Source organism: Geospiza fortis, unplaced genomic scaffold, assembly GCF_000277835.1.
Source record: "Geospiza fortis unplaced genomic scaffold, GeoFor_1.0 scaffold171, whole genome shotgun sequence".
In the NCBI taxonomy this organism is placed as follows: Eukaryota; Metazoa; Chordata; class Aves; order Passeriformes; family Thraupidae; genus Geospiza; species Geospiza fortis.
In genome coordinates, this window is record NW_005054313.1 from 3829310 (window position 1) to 3839385 (window position 10076).

Here is a 10076-nt window from a genome sequence, read left to right on the forward strand (position 1 = left end):
TTACTTAATACCAAAACTTACTTAACCATCTTTAAGCCAAAATACAATGATAGTTATTTAACCAAAAAAAAAAAAAAATTATTTAAAAAAAAAAAAAAAAAAAAAAAAGGAAAAAAAAAAGAAAAATTAGAAGGTCTGAAGGTTTAGAGGAAGACAAAATACAAGAGCTCCAAACTGTATTATTACAGGAGCAGCAAGCAATACAGAAACTAGGGACCCTTAATTTACATAATTCAGGTTACTATATATCACCCACCCTTACTGAGTTAACATGTATTAAGTAAGTTTTAATTTATATCCTGAACTTGCAGCCAGAGGCATTTGATTTGGAAAATCCAATGCAGAGTTGACCAGGCTATACATTACTTTCATTACAATGCAATTCTTAAGTAGTCTGCATTCCACTTAAAAGGAATGGAGGAAGAGAGTAAGAGCACAGTGAATACGAAAGATAGGAAAAATGTTGCTGTTCATTACAATTTTCCATTTTTGTTGAAACGCAGCAGGAGAGAAAAGCCACAGGCTTCTCTTCTGCTCTTGCATGCCAGGAGGGATTATGCAAACACTGCAACCACCCAAATCTTATTTAAATTATTGTCATTGTTCCCCCTTTAATGGTCATACTTTTGCCTGCTTTCACTCAAATATTGCTGCATCTTTCTTTCCACCAACATAGTCCCAGTGGGAGTCATCAACTCTTAATTATAGATGAACAGATCTTTGAAAAATACCTCTGAAAAAGAAGTGGAAAAGAAAGCAAACTTTAAGTGCCATCTAGTGGCTGATCTAGAAAACATTAAATAGATAAAATTCCTACCATGCCACAGAGCAATATAACAGCTGAGCTGAGGAGGCTGTGCCTAAATTCTCAACTACTAAACACCAGGTTAACACTCTGGGGGAAAGAAAGGACTAAAAATCAATGGTAGCAGTGGTATTACTGCCATAATTTTTGTTTTAAGATTTTTGTCCAGAAGTGGAGAGTTCAAGTGGTAGGAATTGTATAGGAATCTCACGTTCCTTCAAAACCCTCATCAGCTTATGATCCTCTGCCTTTCTAAGGACAGAGAGGTTATTGTAAATATTGCAGCTGAAGTAAAAAAATAGAACCCTCTCAGGTCTCATAACAGATCTCAAACCATGGACATGAATGTGGGGCTAAGCATCTCAACTTTCTTCCAAATTCACCTGGGGTGAAAAGCCAGATTTTCTCTATCCCTGCAACAAGTCAAATCCATTTCTAAAAAAAAAGCTAGTAGATTGTTAGTCAGTAATGTCCTTCTCCTTTCCTTGCAGGAAAATGTTCTTTTCTGCTGTGGATAAGAATTCCCAACAAATTACTTTTAATTTATAAAGGCTTCATGTTTCATTTGCACAGAGGATGTTCCACAGGATTGTTCTTCAAGCTTTAGGTAACTCCTCTCGCAGATGTGAGTAGTTGAATTAAACAGTAGCTTTGCCTGGATCTGGCCAGTGATAGTGGAGAACAGCCCAATGTAATTTTTACTTAAAGTGATTTTAATTTTGTTACTTTGGAAATAGCTTTACATCTCTTCAGTTTGGTACCTGCAGTGAGCCCTGGGGATCACACCCCACTGCAGGCTCTGGGAATGTGAATCTGTCTACACAGCAGTGAGCCCTGTGCACACTGCTGGGTAACTTCTGAAGTTACTTGCCTGAGCTGAAGCATGTGCACTCAATGACACACTTAGGCAGTTTGTCACTGAATTATAAAACTAATTTACAACTAGGTAATGGAGGTAGGATAGGTCTCAGATAAAGAGATTGTTTCCCAGTCCCCTCTCTCTTACCAGATAACAAAATAATATATTGTTGTAATGTAGATATTATAGGAAAAAGGGAACATGAAAATAATTGTGTGGGCATTGTTTTTCCATATTAACAAAATTGTGGGACTATAAATAAAAGAGATGTAGATAGCTTGGTTTGAACCATAGAGTAGCAAATGCTGTTTTAAGAAGCTTCTACTCAGTCCCAGTACAAAGTTTCTACAAGTTTCAAATGCAGGCCTTGATCTGCAGGAGCAGTATCAACTTTAGAACTTTCAGTACATTGGTAAGTCTTGTTGTCTGGGTAGAAATATGTCTTTCAAAAATTTGCTATTTCTATTGAAGAAAATAGCAAACCCCAACACCCTAACAGGAATTACCAGAATTACTGACCTATGTGCAATAGCTTGGTGTGCACGGAGGAGCTCAGTGTAGAGGTAAGCTTGAAAGCATTTCTCATTTCAGATAAACGTTCTCAAAGTCCTTACTGGGAAGGGCCTTGCAGCAATCTGAAACTCATGACACACTTCTCTAGAGAAGTACTGAGAAACAATGGAAAGGAACTCCACCATACTGATTTTCAAAACAAGTGAGGCTTTCCTGGTAATGACACATAACGGTTTTAATGTTGTCAAGTTACTGCAGGCATGCATATGTAAGTTTTTTTTTTTCTCATGTGTCTCAGCTCCTGAGATTGTGCTTTTTTTAGCAAATACTTATCTCAGAATCTGTATTAGCATTATTTTCAAAAATGAAAATCAGATCATTTTCCATCAGGTACAGCAAATAATGAGTATCACCTGAACTCCAACTTCTTCCTTGCAGGTTGCTGGTCCAAGTGAGGCCTCTTGTAGCATCTTTTTTAAAAAAGGACTTGCATCAGTGGAATCCCTGCTGGGTGTTTGCTTTGGGAGGTGGAAACTAAAAACTGCAGCAAAACTTTGACTTACAGTCCAGAAGAGGAAACAGCTTTTCACAAAAGGATAATAGATTTTAAGACCTTTAAATAGCCTTTAAGTTCTTTTTTGGCAGGGTATAGAACTGAATAAAATTAGTGTCAAGCTCAGCTTTCCCAGATCATTTAGACTGCATTGGTATGATGAGCTCTTGCTTACAGTGGCTTTTTGCAGAGTGTGACTGCTCCTGATGGTCTGTCTGGGTGTACAGACCCAAGCACAGGGCTGTGATGAGGGGCAAGGACCAACAGCAAAACAACTGATCAGGATATCATATCACTTAGAGGAAAACGCTTCTAACCCTAGACAAAGATGAATCCACTTCTTGTTTCAGCACTGCCAAGCCAGTGTAATGCCTATCCCATGGCTGAAGGGATCTGAATGCTGTCACACGGCTCTTTATTTTCCAGCTCCTTGTAGGGGCAGGCAGGATAAATTGTATAAAATGTGTAGTATTTTAGGCCCACTTCACTAAAAATAGTCCTAGACAAGAACATGAAACTAATACCAACAGAATTATCCTGAGCTGAAACTACCCAGCAGAACAGCAGTGTGAACATCAGTCTACAAAGGGCACACCTTTCCATTGTTAAAACTTAAGGCACAGTATTTCCTACCTGTGATCTTCCAGATAAGAAAATCTTAAAGTACAGACAGCTGCAGGAAAGAAGTGTTTGAGAGCTTCAGAGCCTTTTCTAATGCTTTTATGTAAAGTGGAAAAATAGTCACTTTTCTTTCCTTTTTTGTTTCTTCTCTTCTCTTAATGTTCTTTCACCTAGAAGTCAGAGAGTCATTTCATAAATTCCACACACTTACTGGATCAGGTTTAGGACAGATTCAAAAAACATTCTCTGTTAACTGGACAATAGTGAACTTAAAAATCCAAACTGTGCACTGCTTCAATTCAGAATTTTTCTTCCATACAGAAACATATTGATAAATTTGTAACAAATATTCTGGAAGTATAATTCATAGTTCTTATTTACTACATAGAAGTTATTTCCAGATGAGTTGTTATTTAACTCAAACTGTATTGCTTTTAATATAAGAGAGCTGAAAAATTGGCCACTTGAAGATCAGCTAAGGATCAAAGTCGGAACTTTAGCTTTGAACAGAAACACAAGTATTTGGACAGGTTGTAGAGGATGCAATATTGAATATCTTTGTTTATTCTGATTTTGGTGTCAGAGTGGGAAGTCCTACTGATACTGTCACTGATGCTGTAGGAAACAGGGTCTCAGTATGAAATCCTGAGCCATGGGGAAGATAGCTTTCAGAAGTCTAACAAAAACTGGCAAGGGAACAATTGGCTGTTGTAGTTTAGGTGAGTGAAATAACATCTATAATTAAGACTTTTTCATTTATTACAGTATAATTGCCACATAAACAATATATTGTTATTGCTGAGGACCAAACTTCTTGACAGAGAAAATAATACATTAACTAATAAGTCAAGCCAGTCATGCACATTTCCTCATTATGCAGACAAATTTCCTGGAGGATAGATACAGAGAAGTCTCAATAAAACTTGAAATATTCTTATGTACTCCAGAAATCCTACTTCTAATTCAGATGAAAATTTAGAAATAGTATAACAAAAAACAAAAATAGAAAGCGTATTCAAGTCATTTTCAGTTCTTTCCAGTAGAGCCAAAGCCACCTTCACCACGTTCTGTATCATCCAGAGTCTGAAAGACATCAATTATAAGCCGGTTTAGTGCCTTAACTTTTTTTTGTTTCTATACAAAAGATACTGTCTATCATTTACTTGTAACAAGAGCTATAATTAAGAAACAAAAAAATGTATGCAAGACACCTTAGAATATCTTTTGTACAAGCTTAAACAAATGCTTGTGAGACAATCATTTCTAGTATATACTGAACTGTTCCTCAAAAACTCTGAAAACTTACCAAAAAAGAAGAAAAAAAATAATAGTCTATACAAGTATGTACAAGGAATCAAGACTTTCATTCAAGTCGTACTGCTGCTAAGCAGTTTTACCACTGAAAGTCATTTTAGCCAAGTATTTATCTATATAATAAATTTCCTCATATACAAGTATCTTAAAACTAACAATCATTGAAAAAGCAGAAATATTTTCTTTTGTCAACTTACTTCAACTTCTTCTAGCTCAGGATAATAAATGCGTTCACAGATGAGCTGGGCAATTCTATCCCCTTTTTTAACTGCAGAGAAGTTAAAAGATTGTTAATTCCTTCAAAAAAGTGAACTATGAATATAGACAATCTCCTCTCAAGAATATCAGAATATACTAAAAATGAAAACACTTGAAACTTATCTAAAGAGAGGTTAACAGACCCAGAAAAATACAGGTTAAGATAAACTTTTGCTTGGTCCTTCTGTGATGAATGTCAGCAGCTGTACCAGCCCAAGGCTTTTCCATTCATTCCTGATGCCATACTCTTGGCATTTTAAGTTCATTATGTACAAGTACTGCAGAGATGGAGAGACAGCTGGATGGATAATGTAGTTCTTTTTACGAACTAAACCCAGGAATTTGGGGAGAAAAAGGCAAACTGATAAAAGGAAAACCGAGTTTCTCACTAATAACCAATCTGGCTCACAGAACTTCCACAAGCAGCTTGTGATGTGAAGATGCAGAAGAGGCTACAAAAGCACTTCTTGCAATTGGGCACTGAAACTTAAAACTGACTTTTTGCAGAAAGACAGTGTAATAAAGGGAAAATCCTGTCTTTGTTGCTTATGTTTCCCAGGATTCTGGAGGAGGTTTTTCTCAAATACTGCTCAGCTAATTTTGTTTTTCAGAGAAAGGTAATAACTTGATACAATGTTGAATTTCAGTATAGCTTGTGGATCTAAAGCATAGCTGAACTGGGATGTTTTGGTTTGCTTTTGTGGTGGTGTGCTGGTTTTGTGGGCAGGTTTTTTGCATGCTGCTTAATTTGCTATGAGTAGAACCTTTACATGTTCCCTTGACAGGACATTATTAAGTATCTATGTTTTCGTTAACTGAGAGAAGAAAAATGTCCCCAGCTAGTTCTACGTCTGCATAAACTTTTAAAGAAAAAAATCAGTTTCTCATTCCCAGTCAGACGGCTGAAAATAGGCTCTGCCAGGCTTAACACTTACCTTCAAACGTCTCCTTGCCAAAGTTGAACAGTACCACACCAACATTTCCCCTGTAATCCTCATCAATAACACCAGCTGTCAGGAGAAATTTTGAGAGGTACCCAGTTAGTAAATGTCAGTGTATGAGACAACTAGATTAGATTAAGGTTTAGATTAATAAATTATTACAGTATCTCATGATGACATCCTGTATACTTCTGATGCACAACTAACAATATATATGCAAATACTGAGATCTAAAAATGCTAATCAGTCTTGAAAAAGGAACTGGAAAACACCACCATATGTCAAGAAGTGCTTTACCACTGTACTACTAATTTTAGTAGTAATACCCTATCTGAAATTAAGACAGCTGGACTAAATTCAGGCTCCATTTGTTCTGCTAACTTCAGCTCATTCAGTGTCAAGCAGAAATCTGTTCTTAACTCTAACATTTCATTTGAGAGCTATGGATTTGCACAGATCCAAATCCTGTACCCCTGGCAAGGTAACAGAATCAGAGCTGTAAGGAAGTGACTGTCATACAGCTGTATTCTAGTACCAAGACTATAAAACTAGCTTACTCTTGTATTTTGTATGGCTGTATTAACTACGTAGTTCAGAGAACTAGCTACCAGTGCACATTAAAATAATGATATTCTGCTTCTTTAGAGTTTTTCTCTCAGATAGAGGAAATGCATTTCCAGTAGAAAATATGAGTTTGGGCCTCCCTGTGGTCCTAAGTATGTATTTGGAAGTCTACTTGCAGAAATAATTTAAATACTGAAATTAAATGCCAGTCCAATACATTCCCCAGCTTATACAAAGTACTACCATTACCGATTACTTACACCAGAGGAAACTGTAGCATGAGTGTACTTTGAAGTTTTAATGTTGAACCACAAAATGCACATTTAAGAAGAAAAACTTACTTTGTAAAGTAGTTCCTTCAGCTTTTGAAAAAACTGTAGTGCATATAGTTCCCATGCAATCTCTGCACTAGTTCCAGTGTGGAAAAGGTATTCACACAGCTCTCTTATATAATGTTTTGGGTTAATCCAATGGCATTTCTGAACAGCTTCCTAATTAAGGTGCTAGTAACACTGGGAGTATCCTTGAGTTTTGAAAATTCAGAAAAACATGCAATTCTCAAGTTAATTTGCTGGTTAGGAAAATAGAGAAACCAGCATGTAAGAAGTCATCTTTAATGCATAAGCCAAAAAGTAATTTCTATGGCAGGCACTGCCTACAGAAGTATGATATAATTTTTTTCTAAAAAAATCAGTAATTTTTTTATAATTAAGAAAGTGTTAACATAATTATGATGACCTGTCTCTCTCAGGTGTTACCCAGGTATCTCCTTTTGCCAGATTCCTCAGGAAGCCATCATTTATTTGCACACTACAGTGTGAAACTAAGGCACTTCTGTGATCAGTATTTATCAAGTCTTAATAAAAAGAACAAAAAGCTTACCTCCAACATCTATGAAGTGCTTTGCAGCTAAACCAGAACGTGGTGCTAGAAAAGAATTTAAGTATTACAATTTATTTCTTTAAAAAGACAGTATTTATAGGTTATATAGTGTGTTTGCACAGAGTCTTGGGAATGACAATTGTTTCCAGCCTTTTTAAAATAAACATATTACAGGAATTACTGTTAAGAGTTTACATACATATTAAACAGAATAACAGCTGCAACAGGCAACAATAACATTGCAATTTTTAAGTAATGGAAACGTATCTTTATTTGACCTGCAAATGCAGAGTAGGTTTCTCCAAGGAAGGCAACTGGAGCAGACAGACTGTCTAATCTTGGTTTATTTTTGGTGACTACCACTGGTTCAGCATCATCTCAGAAGAATATTAGGTCAATCCATTTAAGTTATGAAGGAAAACAATTCCTGACAAGGAATTTCCTAAGCAGTGTTATACACAGAAAAATTATGTGTGGGGATTTGGGTTTTTACTTACTTTAGCCTACTGGGATGTGGAACTAAAAATGATATGATCTCTAAATTTTCTTTGGGCTAAGAGAAATGCATGTGTTCTTTTACATAAAAGGACATGGCAAACTCTGATCATGTTCTTCCACTGGAGTGGCTATTGCTTTTTTACTTTAAGAATTTCTACATAATTCAGATGAAGATTGAACAAAATAAACAGAATATCTTGTACAGGTCCCCTCAACTATTCTATCACAATATGTCATCAAATTCTACTACACTGGTACTCTGAGGTTGATTTTTAAACAACCAGAGATGCATTTTCTGTATGTCCATTACCTATTAATCTTTGTGATTTGAATTCTGAAACTGCATACAAATAATGAACTACTGTGGGGCCTATAAAGTTAAGTTGTATGTAGGGTACAAGCATTTTTGCTGATCATCCTTTGGCCACCTGACACATACCAAACCTCAAATGTATCTGACAACAGGTAACAGGAAAATATTACAAGATTAAGTAAATCACACAGCCACGTGGCACCCCTTTTTTATGCTTACTAATTCTGAAAGCTTTAGGCACAATCTAAATGTGAAGATGCTGTCAAACCTGTTCTAGGAATGACTCTGCAGCCTTTGACAGCTGTGTACTCACCTACTCGGCCATAGCACCCAGAAGGAAGTGCTATTTGAATGTCTGTTTTCACCACAGCCTTTTCCATGGGTGGTATCACGCAGTCATAGGCACTACGTTAAAGGAAGAAACACTGGTTTATATAGAATATTTTTTAAAGTTTCTTAATTGTAACTTAAGGTACAAAATTACCCAGAATTATCTGCCAGAGAATTTATACCATGAAATTTAAACAATAAATATTTACAGATTAGTGAAATTGAATGCAGATCCTAAACCACAAGATGCTGCAATTCTGATGGTGCTAGTTTAAGATTCCAGGAGTGTCATTTGAACAGCATACTCCTGCAACTGCCAGTTTTTTAATTAGTAAGATATTAAAAAAAATACAAGTTTAAAATAACCATTAGGTGAACATGGTTGTAAATTTTTTGTGCAATAGCAGAAACTTTATGAATAATACAGTCTGATTACGCTTTGTACAGCAGATGAACTAGATTTAATCAAAATTAATAATTTATTAAGTTAACTTTTAGGCAACAATGTTTTCTTTCTGAGCAGTCTGACAGTTCATGATTCACATGATTCTCCTGGAAACTCTGAACTACAGAGATTTTAAGAACTGGCTGAAGCTACTCAACTGGAGCCCTAATGAAAAGCAGTGGTGACAATACTTGTCATGTCTTGACCTTGACAAAGAGCTGGTTTTTAAATGCTAGGAAGCACTGAAAGGTTTTCTATAAAACAGACTTTTTCCAGGTGCAACTTTTTCTACAGCGCAACATTGGAACAGGAACAAAAACAAACCTGGTGAGATGAAAAGGATAAAAAGAAAAAAGGGTAAGGTGTAGTGCAGTAAATCTTCAGGAAAGAAGTCAGAGAGGTGAAGGAAGAAAAAGGCTGGTTATTCTACGTAATACTAAAAAAGGTAAGTTAGAAGTGGCAGCAGCAAAGTTCACTTGTTCAAAACTAGTGAGTTGATTGCAGAAGCACTATGCAAACAACCACAAGTCTAGCTACAGGTATTCCTGAACAAACAAAAACTTAGGTTTTGGTTTGAATTAATAATGGCCCTTATTCAATGGCTTTCACTAAGTCTGTACATGAACCCACGTGGTTTCCAGCCAGGAGCATTATCAAACTGCCACAAGGCCCTCTAGCAGGCAGCAGCCCCGGAGCCAAGAGGAAAGCAGAAAAGCACAAGTGCTGGCAAGGAGGGCCCACGTGCACTACCATATTTTCCTTTCAAGAGGAACTCAACCTGGCCAATGTGAGCACCAACAGCAATTCTGGATGCTCTGTCAAGCCTGACTTTCAGCCAACGACTGCATCTGTGCCTGAAATCTATGCTGTAACATGGCTGGACCACAGATAACCGAAAATGGTGAGGGATGAGGGGAGCAAGGGAGATATGATTAGATCAGCACTGGCCTCCTCTCCTGCACGGCCAGCGAGACTGTCCGGGGACAGCTCGGCAAGAGGCCACGAGAACCCTCCCAGCCACCGAAGCCCCGCGCGCAGGGCTCGCCGAGCGGGGCGGAGCTCCCGCCGCGGGTGCCGTACCCTCGCCCTCCCTCACCTGTACAGATCGTAGCCCGCAGCCCGCGCAGAGCCCCTGGACGGGGCGAAGGCGTTCTCGGACAGCTTGGTGAAGCGCAGCCGT

General features: G+C 37.4%; 1 protein-coding gene across 1 annotated transcript; it reads right to left on the reverse strand.

The window, feature by feature from the left end:
- Positions 1 to 4059: 4059 nt before the first annotated feature.
- Positions 4060 to 10070, reverse strand: DUT (deoxyuridine triphosphatase). The gene is made up of 6 exons (XM_005419637.2): positions 9993 to 10070; positions 8435 to 8526; positions 7311 to 7355; positions 5859 to 5933; positions 4863 to 4933; positions 4060 to 4434 (listed from the first exon to the last, which is right to left on the reverse strand). Exons 2-6 carry the CDS (start codon positions 8499 to 8501, stop codon positions 4378 to 4380), a joined length of 315 nt encoding a protein of 104 aa, XP_005419694.1. The 5' UTR covers positions 8502 to 8526; positions 9993 to 10070; the 3' UTR covers positions 4060 to 4377.
- Positions 10071 to 10076: the final 6 nt, after the last annotated feature.

Excerpts from the sequence above, each read along its gene's own strand:
- DUT (XM_005419637.2), bottom strand. The coding sequence starts at position 8,501 with ATGGAAAAGGCTGTGGTGAAAACAGACATTCAAATAGCACTTCCTTCT. Across the intron at positions 7,356-8,434 it reads TGGGTGCTATGGCCGAGTAG|CACCACGTTCTGGTTTAGCT; the intron begins GTGAGTACACAG and ends ATTCTTTTCTAG. Across the intron at positions 4,934-5,858 it reads TGGCAAGGAGACGTTTGAAG|TTAAAAAAGGGGATAGAATT; the intron begins GTAAGTGTTAAG and ends ACTTCTCTGCAG.